At 40.9% G+C, this 22138-nt stretch overlaps 2 protein-coding genes across 6 annotated transcripts in view; one reads left to right on the plus strand and one right to left on the minus strand.

Annotated features, from left to right (window-relative positions):
• P4ha1 (prolyl 4-hydroxylase subunit alpha 1) overlaps positions 1-22138 on the plus strand; it is a 1160453-nt gene that overhangs the window by 147979 nt on the left and 990336 nt on the right. The window lies entirely within an intron of this gene.
• Positions 1-22138, minus strand: part of Dse (dermatan sulfate epimerase) — a 71240-nt gene that overhangs the window by 29163 nt on the left and 19939 nt on the right. For 2 of the 3 annotated variants that reach the window (XM_032888349.1, XM_032888351.1), the window contains exon 2: positions 16347-16815. In XM_032888349.1, the coding sequence (XP_032744240.1) occupies positions 16347-16762 (416 nt within the window). In that variant the 5' untranslated portion in view covers positions 16763-16815. Of the gene's footprint in view, positions 1-16346; positions 16816-22138 lie in introns of those variants that run through there. The other variant, XM_032888352.1, reaches the window with a different exon arrangement.

Genomic DNA, 22138 nt, shown 5'->3' on the forward strand with positions numbered 1-22138 from the left:
GCCTAACTAGAGTTTGAGGAAATCTTATGGGACATGCTATGGAAGACTATCCTGGAACCCCAGCTCCTTCCTCACTGCTTTCCTAAAGTGAGTCAGATGAAGTGGACAGAAGCAACAGATAATGCTGTAAAAAAAAAAAAAGACATGTAAGACAGTGACGTATCCTCTTTCTCCCAGCAGCCAGCTCTCCCCTTACATTCCCTATCTCCCCCAGGTATAGTCTGTAACCAGCCACTCAGGTCCATCCTTCACACGACCTCTCATCCATCTATCATGTAAATTTCAGTGGACCTCAGAATCACGTGGGTGACTTGTTAGATGTCTTGGGGCATTACACAAGTTGGGAAGTCAGCGATAGGGAGGAGCTAGCATCTATTTTCTAAATGATGGTCTAAATGCTGAAAGAATTATACTTAGTCTTCCTTTCCCAACCCTTGGAATCTTTTTTTTTTTTTTTTTTTTTTTTTTTTTTTTCGAGCTGGGGACCGAACCCAGGGCCTTGCGCTTCCTAGGTAAGCGCTCTACCACTGAGCTAAATCCCAGCCCCCAACCCTTGGAATCTTAACTGTGGCATTCATTTCCCTCCTTGACTGACAGTATATCCCCTAACAAGTGTCTCTTTGCTGATTCATTCATGCCAGGCCATCATTACCCAAAATAGCTTTCTAAATCACAGGCTTATGTAAGAGACTGTATATGTTTCTGCTGTTCAAAGCCAGCAGACAGAAAGGACAAAGAAAGGTAGAAGAGATATTATGTGTAATTAATATGCATTCCCTTAACTGACAAAGCCTTACAACTTGAAAAGTTAAAGGCCATTTCAAAGCTACCTATGACAAAATGAACTATTTGGCTTACCAAGAGATCCATTCCCAAAAGAGCCAATGAACACACCTGGCTCCTTATCAACAGATCAAATAAGCACATCTGAACCATTATGAACAGATCCAATAAGCACAGCTGTACCATTATCAAGTGATCCAATGAGCACAGCTGTACCATTATCAAGTGATCCAATGAGCACAGCTGTACCATTATCAAGTGATCCAATGAGCACATCTGTGCCATTATTGAGTGATCCACTGAGCACAGCTGTACCATTATCAAGTGATCCAATGAGCACATCTGTGCCATTATTGAGTGATCCAATGAGCACAGCTGTACCATTATCAAGTGATCCAATGAGCATATCTGTGCCATTATTGAGTGATCCAATGAGCACAGCTGTACCATTATCAAGTGATCCAATGAGCATGCTTGTATCAGCAGCAGCCTCAGTAGCTATTACAAATATTCATTTTGCATTACTAAGAATGCACAGACAGGAAGGTCCCAACACAAGTGATGTCAGAATGGGGTTCTTATTTCATCGAATACACAAACCCAGTGTTTAAAAACTGATTTCATAATTGGATATTTCCTAATATCACAGAAAATTAAAGATCTTCCTGAAGCGTCATTACAGACTCAGTGCCTGCCAATTAAGCACCTTCCCTTGAGATGGGAAATAAGGAATGCCTAAAATCCAAGCATCATGCCTGCCAAGTTTTTGTTAGAAAACATCTAAAGCTACACTTTAAATGTTTCTAAGTAATGACTAGGCAGACCTTTATATATAAGTTACCTGTGCTGTATATACGAAGTAAGAGACTCCACTACGAAAAGGAGGCTTCTTCTGGCCTGAAGTAATTCAGAAAGCCTACTCTGCATTTAAACAGGCAACAAGGGGCACTGAAGTACACAAGTACAAACATATCTTACAAAGAAAATTCACCTTGCGTTTCCTTCTGACTGAGTATGATGGGAGCACTCATCAAACACCCTAAACATTTGTAGAAAGAAGCATTATTAAAACAGCTTCGTCCCCACCAGCACTGGAAAGACAGAAAACAGTTTAGAGTTTAGGGTGTCTGAGCAGCAAGAACTAAGGCAAACTGAGCATCCTGTAGAGAGGGTGACTTCACACAAGTTCAACTGGACTCCAAGGATGCTCGCTTGACCTCACCTGCCAACCTGACCAGGCTTCCTCCACAGCTTTCGGGTCCGGTGCCCACAGATCCATATGTAATCACGCCAGTGGGCAGCAACCTGCTTATTAAGAGGCAGTCAAGAAGGAACTTCCCAATCCAGGGCCAGGGTCCTACCACTTGGGATTCTGTACATATTAAAAAAAATGTCCGGTGTTTAAAAAAGGCTCAAAGCCATGTATTTTCAAGGATCTAAATCTACACAAAATGAGGAACCTGGGACAGAGTTTAAACAACAGGAAAGAAAGAAGTCAGAGTGAGGGGGAAGGGCAAAAGAAAAAAACCTGAATGAGAAAAAGCCAGAGGTGGAGGCTGGGTTCTGACAGCCCAGTGTTAGTTTCCAGGCCCAGTGCACTTTAATTGATTCCAGGTGTCTACTGAACAATCCTCTCGGCCTTCCTCACTGGAAGGTCACCAGAGGAAAACCTGATCTTTTCACTCACAGTGCCATGTGGCTCCGTGTGTTGGGGCCCAGCTACTTCCTTCCACTTTTGATTTTCTATGTTAGTTTAACAGTTTAGAAAAGCAAAAAGCCCAAGAAGCAGCTGCAAGAAACAGCCTTTCGAGATCCACAGGCCAGGATGAGACAGGCCTCACAGTACGTCTTAGTCCATACAGCAACAGAACAGAATGGTTCATTTCAGTGTAATGGAGACTTTGCTTTTCTAACCTCTTTCTCTTGCTGTTTTATTTTACAAACACGCCCTAGGATTTCAGAGTTTGCAATCCATAAGTAAGGATTTAATAATCTGTTGCAGAGAAAAAAAAAGGACAATTATATCTCTGTTCAAAAGTTCAACTAGCAGTCTTCCCTCACTAATTCTCCAGATTCCCTGCAGCCAACTGGCTCCAGCACAAGAGTGAAGTCATTTTTTTCCTGTGTGATTTATTTTCTGCCTCATGATAAGGTCTAGAAAAACACTATAAGGAAAGGGAGAAAGAGTGATTCACTACAAATACTTCTCAAAAGCACAACTCTAGAGCACCAGAGTAGCTAAAAGGAGGGCTCTACACCCAAGACTTGATGATCCTGCACCTTTGCCTCTCTCTGTAGTGTGCCAACTACATAATCTTAAGAGCTTTCTGGGCATCATCTTGTTCCATCCTTGGAACCCCCATGGAGGGAAAGGTTCATCCATATTTCATAGATGTAAAAAACATGATTACAGTAGCTATGAAATCTGCCAGAGGACATGGGGCTAATTACAACAGAATCAGGACACAAACAAGACATAGATCTACCCCAAAGGCCCCTGTGTTGGGCCTGTTTTCCCTGGGTTCACAAATTAAGAGAAAAGCCCCTAACACTCACTACTGGGAAATGCACACTGGATGCCTTCCAGCTATCAACTCCAGCTTGAGCAAATCCCTTCCGTTACAATCTACACAATGCTTTCATCTCTGTGTCTGATAAAGTGAGACAAGGTATGCTCAGACTTCTCTCCAGTAACTAGACAACCGTGGTCTCCAATAACAGAGTGAGCCTTTTGTTTTATTTGCATTAAGCTCTAGATCACCAAATACATACACTGAGTATATCAAGCTCACAGCAATCCATCTAACAAAGACGTGCGTGAGACACAGAGTAGGGAGGGAGGCTGTCCCTTCACTCATTTTTCTAACATGACATAAATCTACTAAAGAATTCAACTAGTCTAGGGGGAAACATGGCTGGCTAAATCACACATCTATCGCCTCCATCCTTACTCCTTCATCTCTCAGGTTTAGTGAAATCTGCTCAGGAGAGGCTCTGTTAAGGGAATCTATGCATGCACCAGACAACATATTCCCTGCTCCCCCTTCAGTGCTATCTGAAAAGCATCAATAGACTTCATTGCCCACACTGGAGGATGCTTAGGAGAGTACTCTGAAAATCCAGAAGATTCTCTGTAGTCTTTGGGCTAAGAATAATTGTTCTTTTATAGAATAACTGACCTGATTTTTATTCTCATGGGCACTGTAAACTTCAACGCTGAGGAAGCCTATCATCTTGTTGCTAAATAAATGAATAAATAAAACAAATCAACCTCAGGGGCCACATGTGGCCCACTCGAGGTCACATGTGTGATGCATTTTAGTGAGTCTCACTATTGTCCTCCCAAGCCATTTCCCAACTCTTCAACTACTTTTTCAGCTACTTTCTATTTGAATTCTGTATTATGTGTCTTTAAATTTGGTGATGGTAAAGGCACAATACAGGCACGCACAAGTAAGAAAGTAAAAAAGGCCTGCACATTACAAAATGTTTAAGAAAAAAAAACAGATTAATATGTGCTGACTCCAAAATATCATTGAACTGATCTTCATGGGAATCTGTTTAAAATCTCTAGGAAACACTTTTTTAGACTATTATTTTCCTGGCTTGAATTTTAAACTCTTGATGAAAAAAGAAAGTACTATTCTGTTTATGTGCATTCATTGTTGCAACTTTTTACATTGTATTTTGTGTGTGTGCACACATGTATTCATGCCATGGCACACATATAGAGGTCAAAGGACAACTTGTGAGAACCAGTTCTCCCCTTTAGCCATGTGGGTCTCAGAGAATGAACTCAGGCCATCAGGTTGATAGAAGTACACTGACGCCTGAGCCAACAACAACAACAACAACACACACACACACACATACACACACCACACACACACATATACCACACACACACCCACACACACACCACACACACACACACACACACAACACACACACAACACACACACAACACACAGACATACCACACACCACACACACACACCACATATACCATCACACACACACAACACACACACACACACAAACACACACAGACGTTTTTAATTGAGTTTACAAGTAAGCAATGCACAACCCTAGCATTAACAAACACAAGACAGGAAAAACGTTGTGGAAAGGATGTGGGTGCCTCCACACATGGAGATGGAGTACACAAAGACACCTCGTCTTTCTATGGTGTTTAAAGGACCCATACAATTATTATTATACATACGTCCCAGCCACCCTACTATTCTCAATCTTTCAGATTTCTTTTCTACTTCATAGTGTATTTGGTACAATTAGTACAGTTAAATAACATTTTCAATTTAACTTTTATTTCACAGTGGCTGAAAATCTTTTCTTTTTTCTTTTCTCTTTCTTTCCTCCTTCCTTCCTTCTTTTCTTTCTTTCCAAAACAGGGTTTCTCTGTGTAGCCCTGGGCTGTCCTGGAACTCACTCTATAGACCAGGTTAGCCTCAGTCTCAGTATCTACCTGCCTATGACTTCCTAGTGCTCGGAATAAAGGCATAGGCCACCATGCCTGGCACAGCTGAAATTCTTAAATAAATCTATGTATGTGAACCTTTAAATCTCTTTATTTACTAACGTCCAATGAAATTCAGTACATGAGATGGTTAATATTGTCATTTTGACAGAATCAATGAGATGAGCCTCTAGATGACCTATCCCAAAAGTAGTGGTGACACCATTCTGGATGTAGGTCCTAAAATGCATAAAAGGAAAAAGCTTGTTGGCCATGGGCAACCATCATTTTGGATGCACCATGACCATCCTCATCACGATGAATGACACCTGAAACTGGGAGTCAAAATTAAACCCTTCCTTCCAGCTGCTGCTTGCCGGGTATTTTCCCACAGCAAGGAGAAAAGAAGTCCAGCTTTAACATCAAACAAAAAAAGTGTCATTATTACTTTCTCCCAAGCCCTCTTCATAACCTCACCCCTAGATTCTTGTACACATAAAGAGGGGTCCTGGAGGACAAACAGTTCAAGTTTTCAAGGAACATTGTCAACAGCAACTTTTCTGAGTAATACAAATGGTCTAGCTCTGACAACAATCTGAAAAACACAAAAACAATGAAAATCTCTCAACAAAATTATTTCCTTCTTAAAAAAATCTATAAATAACAATTAAAAATCAATTAGGGCCAATGTCTTAGGTAAAAATAGCAGAGTCAATAACTATCGTCACCTGCCATTATTCTTTATTGAGGCCTTACTTTATGACAAGAACTTTCAGAGTACTGTGCACTGGTTAGCTCACACTAAGTGACTGTAAAGAAGGCATGCTACTGCTGTACACCAGGATGCTCAGCCTCAAACTGAGAGACTCGTCTGAAGCAGCCCAAGTAGGGGCACAGGCAGAATAACTCCCAAGTTGGTTCCTTTTCCGCAGTGTTCAAGTAAGTCATGAATAAAATCCTTAACTGCATGTTCCTCATGCTCAGCTCTGAACAGAAGTACTCACTGTAGGAAGACTCTTCACCCCAGGTAGACAGCAGAAAACTGCTGGGCCAATTCCTCAATCCTGAATCTACATCACTAGCACCACATACAGTAGATGCTTAACATGTTAGCTGATAGAATGAGTACAGTTTAGTCATTTTCAAAAAGAGTAGAAATGTTCAAGGAAATGGCAAATACGTTCCACAGATGAAGTCATTATGAGGAGGTTTAACTCTGTAATATTGATTATTGATTTATGAATACAACCAGTTCTTTTATTTTTTCTGAAATGGATATAAGCATACTCTACCTAAGGCAATGACGATCTTCTGAGTATACTTTGTGTAGATAATGAAGAATTGTATTAAACTGAGCAATTTAAGCAAAGGTAACTGGAATATAAAAACATTTAGCAATATTTTAAGTTGTATAAAATGATTATGTTCAATCTGAGCCCTAAATGAATGTTTAAGAATCTAGGTTTGAACATGGCTGTTTGTTTATAAATAGTTACTATTTCTACAAGAGCATTCAAAAGCAGAACAGAAAAGATTAAATTATCTAAAATGAAAACAAGGATATCAAGACCCAATCTCAAATTCTAACCCCAGTTTAGACTGATCATGAGAAAACAGTCCTACTAAGTTCAGTTGAGTCTACTAAGTGACAGCGTGGCTTTTGGCCACTGGGTAACAGCACAGTTAGAAAACCTCTTCTCACCCCTAGTGATTGGTAAATCTGTACTTATGGAGACTATGTGACTGTTAACGTTTTTATTTGAAATTATTTTCCTTCTTTTATTAGAGAAGGCATTTAATCCTGGTGACACTGTTCACTCATTAAATACAAACAGCCAGATGTGTATACTAGTTACTGGTCTTGTACAATTTTCCTAACAATCTCATATTTGTGCTTTAAAAATTCCATTACAAAGACATTTTTAATCTCAGTCTTTTGTGGGATGAAGCTGGCTTTTTACAGTAAGCGTTTCTCTTGGGTATTTCATGAGCATCATCATCTATCAAAATCCACCTAACTATGCAAAAAAAAAAAACTACAAAAGAATAAACACAGAAAAGGGGGGATTTTTTTTCCTACCTAGTATAATATTACACTACTGTAATATTTTATAACATCATCTTGCTGTACAAGTACCAGGCATGTTTTCATACATAGTTTATTTTCTTGCTTGGTGCCAGAACTGCAATGTGATCTTATAAATGTGACTCCAGGTCAGAAGATATGACACCCATGGCTAAGTGTGTCATACTCAGGGCAAGCTACATGAAAGGCTCTTTTCAGCCTAAAATATCCTAAGCTTCAGAAAAACTACATTATTTAACAACCATTTTACAAATTCAGCTCTGATAATGCTTGAACATCAATTCTTCCAGAGTCTTGTCCATTAAGAGATGCCAGATGGTTACCATAGGGCTACAAATTGCTACTCTTCACCTTTGTGACACTAAGACGTATTTCATGTAAAATATGCTCACCATACAATCACTACAGAAATCACTAAGCATTTAAAACCAGTCCTTTCCAAGTCTATGACAAGTGGTAACTTGCGTAGTTTTAATACTGTTTTGGGGCTGGAGAGATAGTGGTTAAGAGGACTAACTGCTCCTTCAGAGGTCCTGAGTGCAATTCCCAGTAACTACATGGTGGCTCACAATCATCTGTAATGGGATCTAATAACCTCTTCTGGTGTGTCTGAAGATAGCTAAAGTGTACTCACATACATAAAATAAATCTTTAAAAATAAAAGACTCAAATAAGGTCTCTGGGCACAGGAAGATAGGGGCAGTCAAGCTGCAGCCTGGATCTGAACGGACCCGGTCAAACAGCTCCATGCACCCAAATTCTGTAGGAGGGAGAGCTAGACTTTCAGAGGGGCAGACATGCCTGTGAAACCAGAGGAGACTACTCTTCGCTGACATTTCTGACTCTAGAGGAAAACGCCTAGTGCCATCTGGGGCCCCTGTGCACAGGGATTCAGGAGAAGGAGGGGAAGGCCCTTCTGGTTGCTGCCTTCACAGAGAGTTGAAACCCCAGGCCCAAGGAGCAACTTCAGGCCCGAGACCAAAGGTAAGACAAACTTTTTTGCTCCAAGTGACCTTGCCTGTTACACTCAGGACACACAAAGGCAAAATTCCTCTGGGACGTGTCACTTCCGGTTTCTAGCTGGCGCCCAAACCAAGCTGATCCTGGCCCACAGTTCCCTGTTCCCAAACCCCATGGGAGAGAGTGCTGATCGCCCAGATGTGTGGGCACTACTGAGATTGCAGGGCAGGAGAGACCACCACTTCTGCCCACCTTTGCACACATCCCTGGCCCAAGAGGAAACTATATAGGGTCTCTGGGCACAGGAAGATAGGGCAGTCAAGCTGCAGGAGTCCTGCAGTCCAGAATGCACCCTGATCTGAAGAGACCCGGCCAAACAGCTCCCTGCACAAAATTCCCATGGGAGGGAGAGCTAGATCTTCAGAGGGGCAAACACACCTGGGACACCAGAGGAGACTATTCTCTGCCCACATTTCTGACTCCAGAGGAAAATGCCTAGCACCATCTGGGTGCCCTGTGCAAAGGGACCCAGGAGAAGTAGGGGCAGGCCCTTCTGGTTCCTGTCACAGGGACAGCTTAAAGCCAGTGGACAGGAAAGACTGCACGCCTGAAAGCAGAACACTCTGTTCCCATAACTGGCTGAAAGAAAACAGGAAAACAGGTCTACAGCACTACTGACACACAGGCCTATAGGACAGTCAAGCCACTGTCAGAAATAGCAAAACAATGTAACACCAGAGACAACATGATGGCGAGAGGCAAGTACAGGAACCCAAGCAACAGAAACAAAGACTACATGGCATCATCAGAGCCCAATTCTCCCACCAAAGCAAACACTGAAAATCCAAACATACCAGAAAAGCAGATCTAGATTTAAAAATCACATTTGACCATGATGCTGGAGGACTTTAAGAAAGACATAAAGAGCTCCCTTAGAGAAATACAGGAAAACACAACTAAACAAGTAGAAGCCCTTAGAGAGGAATCACAAAAATCCCTGAAAGAATTACAGGAAAGCACAATCAAACAGGTGAAGGAATTGAAAATGGGAATAGAAACAATACAGAAAGCACAAAAGAAGACACCCCTGTATATAAAAAACCAAAGGAAGAAACAAGGAGGCATAGATACAAGCATCACTTACAGAATACAAGAGATAGAAGAGAGAATCTCAGGAGCAGAAGATTCCATAGAAAGCATCGACACAACTGTCAAAGATAATATAAAACGGAAAAAGCTACTGGCCCAAAACATTCAAGAAATCCAGGACACAATGAGAACATCAAACCGAAGGATAAGAGGTATAGAAGAGAGTGGAGACTCCCAACTCAAAGGACCAGTAAATATCTTCAACAAAATCATAGAAGAAAACTTCCCTAACCTAAAGAAAGAGATGCCCATAAACATACAAGAAGCCTACAGAACTCCAAATAGATTGGACCAGAAAAGAGACTCCTCCCATCACATAATAGTCAAAACACCAAATGCACAAAACAAAGAAAGAATATTAAAAGCAGTAAGGGAAAAAGGTCAAGTAACATATAAAGGCAGACCTATCAGAATCACACCAGACTTCTCACCAGAGACTAGGAAAGCCAGAAGATCCTGGAAAGATGTCATACAGACCCTAAGAGAACACAAATGCCAGCCCAGGTTACTGTATCCTGCAAAACTCTCAATTAGCATAGATGGAGAAACCAAGATATTCCATGACAAAACCAAATTTACACAATATCTTTCTACAAATCCAGCTCTACAAAGGATACTAAATGGTAAAGCCCAACACAAGGAGGCAAGCTACACCCTAGAAAAAGCAAGAAAATAATCGTTTTGCAATAAAACAAAGAGAAGACAAGTACACAAACATAACCTCACATCCAAATACGAATATAACAGGAAGCAACAATCACTATTCCTTAATATCTCTCAACATCAATGGACACAATTCCCCAATAAAAAGACATAGATTAACGAACTACATACATAATAAGGACACAGCATTTTGCTGCCTACAGGAAACACACATCAGAGACAAAGACAGACACTACCTCAGAGTAAAAGGCTGGAAAACAACTTTCCAAGCAAATGGTCTGAAGAAGCAAGCTGGAGTCGCCATTCTAATATCAAATAAAATCAATTTTCAACTAAAAGTCATCAAAAAAGATAAGGAAGGACACTTCATGTTCATCAAAGGAAAAATCCACCAAGATGAATTCTCAATCCTAAATATCTATGCTCCAAATACAAGGGCACCTACATACATAAAAGAAACCTTACTAAAGCTCAAAGCACACATTACACCTCACACAATAAAAGTAGGAGATTTTAACACCCCACTCTCATCAATGGACAGATCATGGAAACAGAAATTAAATGGAGACATAGACAGACTAACAAGTTATGAACCGACTGGACTTAACAGATATTTATAGAACATTCTATCCTAAAGCAAAAGGATATACCTTCTTCTCAGCACCTCATGGTACTTTCTCCAAAATTGACCATATAATTGGTCAAAAAACAGGCCTCAAGAGATATAGAAAGATAGAAATAATCCCATGCGTGCTATCAAAAACCACCACGGACAAAAGCTGGTCTTCAATAACAATAAGGAAAGAATTTACACATATATATGGAAGTTGAACACTGCTCTACTCAATGATAACCTCATCAAGGAAGAAATAAAGAAAGAAATTAAAGACTTCTTAGAATTTAATGAAAATGAAGGTACAACACACCAAAACTTAAGAGATACAGTGAAAGCTATGATAAGAGGAAAACTCATAGATCTGAGTTCCTGCAGAAAGAAACAGGAGAGAGTACACCTAAAAGCTCTAGAACAAAAAGAAGCAAATACACCCAGGAGGAGTAGAAGACAGGAAATAATCAAACTCAGAGCTAAAATAAACCAAGTAGAAACTAAAAGGACGATACAAAAAAAATCAATGGAACCAAAAGCTGATTCTTTGAGAAAATCAACAAGATAGATAAACCCTTAGCCAGACTAACCATAGGACATAGAGAGTGTGTCCAAATTAACAAAATCAGAAATGAAAAGGGAGACATAACTACAGAATCAGAGGAAATTCAAAAAATCTTCAGATCCTACTACAAAAACCTATATTCAACAAAACTTGAAAATCTGGAGAAAATGGACAATTTCCTAGACAAATGCCAGGTACCAAAGTTAAATGAGGAACAGATAAACCATTTAAACAATGCCATAACTCCTAAAGAAATAGAAGCAGTTGTTAAAAGTCTCCTAACCAAAAAGAGCCCAGGTCCAGATGGGTTCAGTGCAGAATTCTATCAGACTTTCATACCGATACTATCCAAACTATTGAAACAGACGGAGCGCTACCAAATTCCTTCTATGAAGCCACAATTACTCTTATACCTAAACCACACAAAGACCCAACAAAAAAAGAGAACTTCAGACCAATTTCCCTTATGAATATTGACATAAAAATACTAATTAAATTCTTACAAACCGAATCCAAGAGCACATCAAAACAATCATCCATCATGATCAAGTAGGCTTCATCCCAGGTATGCAGGGATGGTTTAATATATGGAAAACCATCAACGTAATCCACTATATAAACAAACTCAAAGATAAAAACCACAAGATCATTTCATTAAATGCTGAGAAAGCATTTCACAAAATCCGACACCCCTTCATGATAAAAGTCATGAAGAACAGGAATTCAAGGCCCATACCTAAACATAGTAAAAGCCATATACAGTAAACCAGTAGCTAACATTAAACTAAATGGAGAGAAACTTGAAGTAATCCCACTAAAATCAGGGACGAGACAAGGCTGCCCACTCTCTCCCTTCTTATTCAATATAGTTCTCAAAGTCCTTTGCAGAACGTTCAGACAACAAAAGGAGATCAAAGGGTTACACATTGGAAAGGAAGAAGTCAAAATATCACTATTTGCAGATGATATGATAGTATATTAAACTGATCCCAAAAGTTCCACCAGAGAACTACTAAACCTGATAAACACCTTCAGCAAAGTGGCTGGGTATAAAATTAACTCAAATAAATCAGTAGCTACACAAAAGAGAAGCAAATTGAGATAGAAATTAGGGAAACGACACCCTTCATAATAGTCCCAAATAATATAAAATACCTCGGTGTGACTCTAACCAAGCAAGTGAAAGATCTGTATGAGAAGAACTTCAAGCCTCTGAAGAAAGAAATTGAAGAAGATCTCAGAAGATGGAAAGATCTCCCATGCTCATGGATTGACGGGATTAATATAATAAAAATGGTCATTTTACCAAAATCAATCTACAGATTCAATGCAATCCCCATCAAAATGCCAATCCAATTCTTCATAGAGTTAGACAGAAAAATTTGCAAATTCATCTGAAATAACAAAAAACCCAGGATAGCTTAAACTATCCTCAACAATAAAAGGACTTCGGGGGAAATCACTATCCCTGAACTCAAGCAGTATTACAGAGCAATAGTGATAAAAACTGCATGGTATTGGTACAGAGACAGGCACATAGACCAGTGGAATAGAACTGAAGACCCAGAAATGAACCCACATTCCTATGGTCACTTGATTTTTAACAAAGGACCTAAAACCATCCAATGGAAAAAAGATAGCATCTTCAGCAAATGGTGCTGGTTCAACTGGAGGTCAACATGTAGAAGAATGCAGATCGATCCATGCTTATCACCCTGTACAAAGCTTAAGTCCAAGTGGATCAAGGACCTCCACATCAAACCAGATACACTCAAACTAAAGGAAGAAAAAGTGAGGAAGAATTTTGAACACATGGGCACTGGAGAAAATTTCCTGAACAAAACACCAGTGGCATATGCTCTAAGATCAAGAATCAACAAATGGGATCTCATAAAACTGCAAAGCTTCTATAAGGCAAAGGACCCGGCAACCAACAGATTGGGAAAAGATCTTTACCAATCCTACAACAGATAGAGGGCTTATATCCAAAATATACAAAGAACTCAAGAAGTTAGACTGCAGGGAGACAAATAACCCTATTAAAAATGGGGTTCAGAGCTAAACAAAGAATTCACAGCTGAGGAATGCCAAATGGCTGAGAAACACCTAAAGAAATGGTCAACATCTTTAGTCATAAGGGAAATGCAAATCAAAACATCCCTGAGATTTCACCTCACACCAGTGAGAATGGCTAAGATTAAAAACTCAGGTGACAGCAAATGCTGGTGAGGATGTGGAGAAAGAGGAACACTCTTCCATTGTTGGTGGGATTGCAGACTGGTACAACCATTCTGGAAATCAGTCTAGAGTTTCCTCAGAAAATTGGACATTGAACTACCTGAGGACCCAGCTATACCTCTCTTGGGCATATACCCAAAAGATGCTCCAACAAATAACAAAGACATATGCTCCACTATGTTCATAGCAGCCTTATTTATAATAGCCAGAAGGGGAAAGAACCCAGATGCCCTTCAACAAAAGAATGGATACAGAAAATATGGAACATCTACATAATGGAATACTACTCAGCTATCAAAAACAATGACTTTATGAAATTCATAGGCAAATGGATGGAACTGGAAAATATCATCCTGAGTGAGGTAACCCAATCACAGAAAAACACACATGGTATGCACTCATTGATAAGTGGATATTAGCCCAAATGCTTGAATTACCCTAGATGCACAGAACACATGAAACTCAAGAAGGATGACCAAAATGCAAATGCTTCACTCCTTCTTTAAAAGGGGAACAAGAATACCCTTAGGAGGGGACAGGGAGGCAAAGTTTAGAACAGAGACTGAAGGAACACCCATTCAGAGCCTGTGGCCCATACATATACAGCCCTCCAATTACATCAGATGGATGAAGAAAAGAAGGGCAGGCTGACAGGAACCGGATGTAGATCTCTCCTGAGAGACACAGCCAGAATACAGCAAATACATAGGCGAATGCCAGCAGCAAACCACTGAACTGAGAACGGGACCCCCGTTGAAGGAATCAGAGAAAGAACTGGAAGAACTAAAGGGTCTTCAGACCTCATATGAACAACCATACCAACCAACCAGAGCTTCCAGGGACTAAGCCACTACCCAAAGAATATACATGGACTGACCCTGGGCTCCAACTGCATAGGTAGCGATGAATAGCCTAGTAAGAGCACCAGTGGAAGGGGAAGCCCTTGGTCCTGCCAAGACTGAACCCCCAGTGAACGAGATTGTTGCAGGGAGGGCAGTAATGGGGGAAGGATGGGGAGGGGAACACCCATATATAAGGGGAGGGGGAGGGTTACGGGGATATTGGACTGGAATCTGGGAAAGGGAATAACATTTGAAATATAAATAAGAAATACCCAATTTAATAAAAATGGATAAATAAATAAATAAATAAATAAATAAATAAATAAATAAATAAATAAGTGACCCTGTCTCATACAATTTGTGAACATTTTAAGCAACCAACCGGTGAATGTGCGTTAAGCTGGAGTTTAGGAACAAAAATTCGTACAGAAGTCTACGTTTAGTCGGTTCAAACCTTATTTTTTTTAAAGTAGATGGAAATATGAGTTATAAACAAATTCAAGTTAAACCAAGAGGAGACAGGAAGTTTGTTCTTGAGTCTTAAAACTCCTGAAAAGTAAACTATGACCTAATCAGAATTCTTCACACAATTCCCTGCAGAACTATCTTTCCCAAAGGGTTGAACACTCTCCTGCTCACTAGATAGAATTTTCTTTGTAAATTGTCAGTCAACCCATCACAATGACTTTCATCACCTTTTTATCACAAAATGCACATAAATGTTAACTGACTGAAGTACCTTCTAGGCTAAAACATTTTAGTCAATTTGGCAGAAGACTGTCAATCACAATCTAAGACCAAATAATAAGAATCAATAACAGAGGTTGGGGATTTAGCTCAGTGGTAGAGCGCTTGCCTAGCAAGCGCAAGACCCTGGGTTCGGTCCCCAGATCCGGGAAAAAAAAAAAAAAAAGAATCAATAACGTATCAGGTAATGTTGTTCTACTCCAAGGAAAAGCATATATGAGAGTAACCCAGCAGGATTACAACCGAGTTGAAAAGTCTTAATACCTAGTGATATTATAACTACTCTAACATCAGTACAAGATGTCTCTGCTCACATGTTCATGGGGGTGTTGGTAGAAAGAAGCCTACTACACTGCCAATTATAAAAAGTTAGTGGGGTTCGGGATTTAGCTCAGCGGTAGAGCACTTGCCTAGCATGCGCAAGGCCCTGGGTTCGATCCCCAGCTCCGAAAAAAAAAAAAAAGTTAGCACATAGAACTGTCTATAGGGCATAATGTCTGAGAAGCAACTGTTATTGATTTACGTGTTTATGCACTTCACTTCATTTTAGAGCGTATCCCTTCCACTTAAACAAAAAGAACCATGGGCAAGCACACTGTGCTGTGCAGGCAGCAGCTTCCTTCATGCACTGTTTCACCCATCTCCTGCTTGGTTTCACCACATATTGCTTGTCAATCCAGTTCCTAGGAGCCATAGGCTATACCCTATAAATGACTGCTAGTTTTGTGTACATATAGTCCACTGTAGTCACATAAGGACAAAATCGATTACTGATGTGTTCTCAGAGTTTGCCTTCATCAAGTGACCCATAACTGTAAATGTATATTAAACAGGAAGAAACTCTCAGCTAATAACATGATACTGGTTGCTCAAGTCTTCAATTTTTCCCCACTTTGGTTAAGTTGCCTCTCAATATGATCCTTCTAAACTGAAACATTAGGTCTTTTAAAATTGTTGGATATTCATGTCTATTTTCTTTCTTCCTCCGCCCCCCCCCCTCTGGAGACAGGAGCTCAAGTATCAAAAGGCTGGCCTCACACTCACTATGCAGCTAGAGATGACCTTGAACTTGCCACCCTCCCATCTGTATCTCTTGTGCTCGATTAACCCGGTGGTAGGAACCAGGGCTTTATGCTGCTCGGCAATCATTCTACCAACTGAGCCAGATCTTGAATCATTTCTTGAAGTGACAAGGTTCATACAGGAAGAAGGAAAAGACAAAAATCTACCAACTAGGCTGCGCTGCCATCCTCTCCATGTAGTCTTTGGCCATTTCTCGAGCTTCGATGTTCTCAGGATACAGCACACAGAACATCGCCAAGGCACCCAGGTTGTTTCCATAGATCTCATTCCAGCGGGCACTGTACTCCTTGTGATCCCAAGGAGGGAGGTACTCCAAGGGGTTAGTCAGCATGGTGTGCACGGCCTCTGTGAGACGAGCCGCGATGTGCTTATGGGAGCTGACAGCCCTCAGCTGGAGCTCTGCCACATCTTTCCTGGAGAAGTACAACATCGGGTGGCTGTCGTAGTTGGCATTCGTGAAGGGAATCATGACTTCTGGGTTCTCGTCAGTGATGTAGGCTGACACACAGCAAAGCAAACATATGAAAAACACACTGGGAGCCCCCCGTGTGTGAGTCCTCATCGTGGCACCAGATCTCCAAGTCTCCAAGGCAGCCAAATCATCTTCGAACGATCCTACAAGAAACACAGAGTCAGTCATCCCTGGTAGAAGCACACAGTAGACAGGTTTCTCACTTCCTATAAGAACTAAGCATTTTAGCATGTGAATCTCTCTCTTTTTTTAAAAGATTTATTTTATTTATATGAGTGCACTGTAGCTATCTTCAGACACACCAGAAGAGGGCATCAGATCCCATTACAGATGGTTGTGAGCCACCATGAGGTTGCTAGGATTTGAACTCCATGGAGTAGCAGTCAGTGCTCTTAACTGCTGAGCCATCTCTCCAGTCTGTGAATCTCTTAATAAAACTAAAAGTTGAAATAGGGACGAACTTACTAGAGCTCACAAGGTCTAATTTTATAGACCTAAATGCGCTCTACCAGATAGGATTCATCCCGAAAACACAACTTTGGACTTATAGAGAAGCAGAAAAAAAAATTGTCTTTCTTATAAATTATCATGCAGAAAATTTGAGATTTTTATAGTATCTTAGACATGAATACATAAACCACAGTCGCCAAAAGCTGATGATAAACTGTTTCCTGGAAACCCAAGAAACCTGGAAACCACTATGAAAAATGGAGAAAAATCCTGTGTTTCTTAATCCAGCCTATTTCACTGCAATGACATCTTTCTTCTTTACATTTTACCCTCTGAACCTGGCACATCTGATAAAACAGTGTAAGGTTAACTGTCCTCTTTGTGGGAGCAGAAGGTGGACCAGAAAAGACAGATGAATCTATCTGCCAAGAGCTCCCTGGGCTGATGTTCAGCTCTTCCTGAAGGACAGACTCAGGGATCTGCAACTAGGAAACTGTCATACATTCATTCAGAAAAGAAAATCCCAGGACTGAAAGACTGGATGACCGGTGAATGCACTTCCTCCTTATCACTTGAAACCACTGTATGCACATACAGCTTTGGTATCCATCAGTAAATTAGAAATGTAAAGCAGGCTTAAATATTACCTTATCTAAGTGCTTTTCTTTATAGCTCTTTTTCCCCCGAGTGGCATATTTGTTCACTAGCTAAAAGAACTACCTTCAAATGGAGCACCGATACACACACACACACACACACACACACACACACACACACACACACACCGTCAGGATTGTCTATGTCCCACATCTGGGATAAAGCAGGCATAAAACCCAGAGAAATGTCAGGGAATTCCTAAAATTCTTATGAGGGGAAAGGTTATATAAAGCAGACAAGAAAAAAAAGTTTTATGTAAATAACGAACAGTGGTTTTCAATTATTAAAGGGAAAAGTCAATGCTGAACCCAAGCAATTTTTTCCAAGGAAAAAATGGCTTCCTCCCAGACAAATGAGAGAAAAATAAAATTTCAACACCAAATTCAATCCATATTCTCAATTTGCTCCATCTCCCAACGAACAGAGTGTGGCATACATACCCTGTGGCTGTTATTTCTTTATTTTTTTTCTTAGATGTACTTAGACTGTAAATATATATGAGGACATGTAAAGGCAATGGTTTGGTGTCACATTTTGAGTTTAAGAACAGAATTTCTAATGAATTAAAAATTTTAACACAATCATATTAAATCAAATAAATAAAAGAGAAATAATTCTTAGACTATGCCAGTATTGTGTCTAGCACCCAAAGCTTCCATAGCTGGCTAGATCCTTAAAGGCCAGGGACTCAGCCAAAAGAAATAATCCACTGTGGTTACATAGGGTGTGGTCTCTGGCAACCCAGAAGCAGCGGGTGTGAAAGAACATTCAGTCCCCCCAGGGGGTTGCCTTTTAAGAGAAAGGTACTGCTAACATTTCTCTTAAAAGCCCTCAAAAGTCTCAGAAAGGACACTGTCAAGGTGCAATTAGCACCGGGGGATTCAGGCACCCTGGGGTGAGGAAAGGTTGGAATTCTTTGTTAGTTGGCTCCACATGCAGGCAACTGAGGGTCTCTCAAAGGCTAGGTAGAGCAGGAATGGGTGAGTCAGGCTACTGGGGAGAGGTAAGCAGATTATGTGGAGATCAGGAGTTTTCCTTCTAGGCAATCGTACAAGCATGCCCTAAATTGACAAAGCCCGGTGTGTTTTATTTGCTGTTCTTCCTTCCCTCCATGTACCCCAACCTCCAACCCTGTCAGTCCCTGAGATTCCAGAGGCAATTTGAGTCCGGAGAGGCTGTGAGGTGGCCACACCCTACTTGACCAAATGCACCCAGTGATCCCAACCTCTTCTGTGACCCTGCCTCCAGTTCCTGTGACCAAGCTTCCTGACTCGGGGCTTGCCTGCATACATCTAAACAGAAAAGGAGGTCCCAGAAACAAAACGCAATCAAAACTCTGGATACCATCTCCTTCTGCCAACTGTTTTGGAAGGCTCCTCAGTTTACCCAGTTCACCTTCATGAAAGGGCACGTAGGAGCAGAAAGACGCGGATTTACCACACTTTAAAACTTGTTGGAAAAAAAACCGCTCAGGCCAGCACAGAGCCCACAGACAGTCTGCAGACCACTCATCAGCAGACATGGCCTAAGGAGCAAGGGGCCTGGCATTTGCCAGCCACAAATTACATGTTGCCTTGTCAATGTCTCACTCAATGTGCCAGGTTCCCACTGCCCTCCCAGCTAGCCAGACCTTCCTCTACCTACCCACAGTTTCTCCTGGGCCCGGCACAAATGAACTCGCTAGCTGGGTTTAGCTGACCTCACTTTATGTCTCCCAGGAGCCAGGGGAATTGTCTGCACACGTGGAGCTCGGCACTGAATCTGGTGCCTGAACGCTCGCAGACACTACTCCAGCTTGGGAGCTGGTAAAGTCTCACCACTAAAATGAGCAACAAAAAGATCCTGTTCTTTCTCATACCAAGCCAAGGCAAGTTTAAAACTTTCCAGAAAAAGTAAAAGTCTCTGCCAGGAAAGAAATAGGAGAAAACACCCAGAAGGTCTAGAAACTTCAGAAACCTAAATGTGATGTTTTTAAAATGAAACGAAACTGAAATCTACCTTAAACTTGCTCTAACCTACATCAAGATATTTACCCATCATCAGGTAAATATCTAACAGTTTCTACCAAACGGAATCCCATTTCCAGTCTTTGGTTTTTTTCCATCACTGCCCCACTCTGTGTTCACATGTTAAAACTAAAAGGAGCATTTTTCAAGATAATTTAAAGTCAGCATGCTGTAGATCAATTTCATGTACACATTAGGAAAAGCTGTAACTACCTCAGCACACCTGAGATACATATTCAAGTCTTAAAGTTACACACACGCACACAGACACACACACACACACACACACACAGAGGAATAGAAAAGATAAAAGATGGTGATTGTGGTTTCTGATAATCGTGGTACCTTAACGAACAGCTTAGGAAACAGTGAGAATGCTCAGTAAGACATATGAAAAGCTAAAGAAGGGTTTAGCAACTCCACTCTCCCTCCCCATCCTCTCCCCTCATCTCTCCCTCACCCCCTCCTTCTCCATCCTTCTCTCCCCGACCCATTCGCCAAGGCACCAAGCTTTGGAGAAACAAGTCTGAACTTTTGAGACATCCACAGATGATCTGGAAAGCAACCCCCACCCTAGCTCAGTGCTGGAGAAAGAGCAGAGCTAGGCGACTCACCAGCATCTCTGGTCTGGTTCGAGAACGTGGTATTTTCATTTGGCAAAATGACTAGACTCACTTAGCAACCCACCCTTTTAATACACAGCTTACCCAGAATTCAATTTCCAGGGCCTCCAAGGACCCTATGAGCCTCGTTTCTCCTGATTTGTGTTGCTCTCCTCCATGGAGCACACTAACTTGTGGGATTCAGCTTTCTCTTGCATTCCTTTGTGCCCACACTACATAGCCCTAAAACATCACCACGATTTCACTACCTTGGTGAACACAGTGCAGTAATTTAAGAATCATTGTTGCTACAAGATACTTCAGAGAGCGCTATGATGCCAGCCACCAGCTGCAACCCAAGTTCAGTTTTAGTCTCGAGCCAAGTCAGTTATAATTATCTTAAGTCAATCTTCATAATGCCACACAGCCCAAAATTATTCTGCTTAATTCTGGTTCCAATAATCCACTCAGCTGTTAGGACTGCTAATACAGAAACTGTGGCTCCGAGATCTACATGCCTTCCACATATCTGGTCTTTAACATTACAAAAACAATGTGGCAAAGAAGTATTATTTGCATTGAAACTGAACACATTTCAGAAGCAGAAATCCTAAACAAGGGTTTGTTCTTTTTTTTTTTTTTTTCTTTAACCAAACAGATCTTTTTTTAAAAGCATTGAAAATGGGAAGTTTCACTTTTGCTAGCTTTACATAAAGCACTGAAAGGTCTTGAAGAGGAGCACTAAGCCAGCGCAGCCCAGGGCTATGTATAGAATAAAACACATGATACCACAAAAGTCCTTTTAACTCCTCATGCTTTTGGGAATGCACAGTATAGCACACAGCTCAGATACAATGGATCCGAAGAAAGTAAAACGTGTCCCAAATGAAGATGGCTTAGGAACACTCTTAGACACCAAATCTTAGGAGCACAACATGATGGTTTGCTGTGTGGACCATGGACTAGTGTAGACGCCGGTGCAAATACCAGTTCTGCTCTCTGCTGCTTTCAAGACTTTCACTCTCAAGGGCTCCATTCTCGCCTTTACTTCATGGGGTGATTTAGTGCAACTTAACCTGGAACCTTGCTGGGAGGGAGAGCTCAATAAGTATTTTTACTAAAAGAAGAAAGTTTCACTCATTAAAGACTATATTAACATATCACCAGAGAACAGGAAAGAAACTGCACCTTCATATTTCACTGGCAAAAATTGAGAATCGTAGTTGTTAAATGGGTAGGGCAATGGTGCCCAATGCTCCTGCATCCTCCAGGTATCGTTTGCAGTTGGCACGTTTCTCTTGGGAAGAAGAACATTTGACTCTTGAAATCATTCAAGCACTTTTACCTCCCAGAAAAGAATAGCATAAATACACTCTAACCAGAGTTTGCTTGCTTCCCAAAACGAGTAAATCTTGGTGTATATGAGGTAAATGTTCTCATGCTTTCAAAAGACAGGTTCGGTGATACAGCAGTAGCTGGGAAACACAATATGGCTGGGAAGCTATTTTCCAGTAATACACTTTTATTATGGAAGGGGTGACCTTTGCCCTCACCACCAACAGCCAATGAGGATACTCAGTGAAGGATGGAATCTTTTTTTTTTAAAAAAAAGATTTATTCATTTATTATATATAAGTACACTGTAGCTGTCTTCAGATACACCAGAAGAGGGCATCGGATCTCTTTACAGATGGTTGTGAGCCACCATGTGGTTGCTGGGAATTAAACTCAGGACCTCTGGAAGAGCAGTC

This window comes from Rattus rattus, chromosome 18, assembly GCF_011064425.1.
Source record: "Rattus rattus isolate New Zealand chromosome 18, Rrattus_CSIRO_v1, whole genome shotgun sequence".
Taxonomy (NCBI): domain Eukaryota; kingdom Metazoa; phylum Chordata; class Mammalia; order Rodentia; family Muridae; genus Rattus; species Rattus rattus.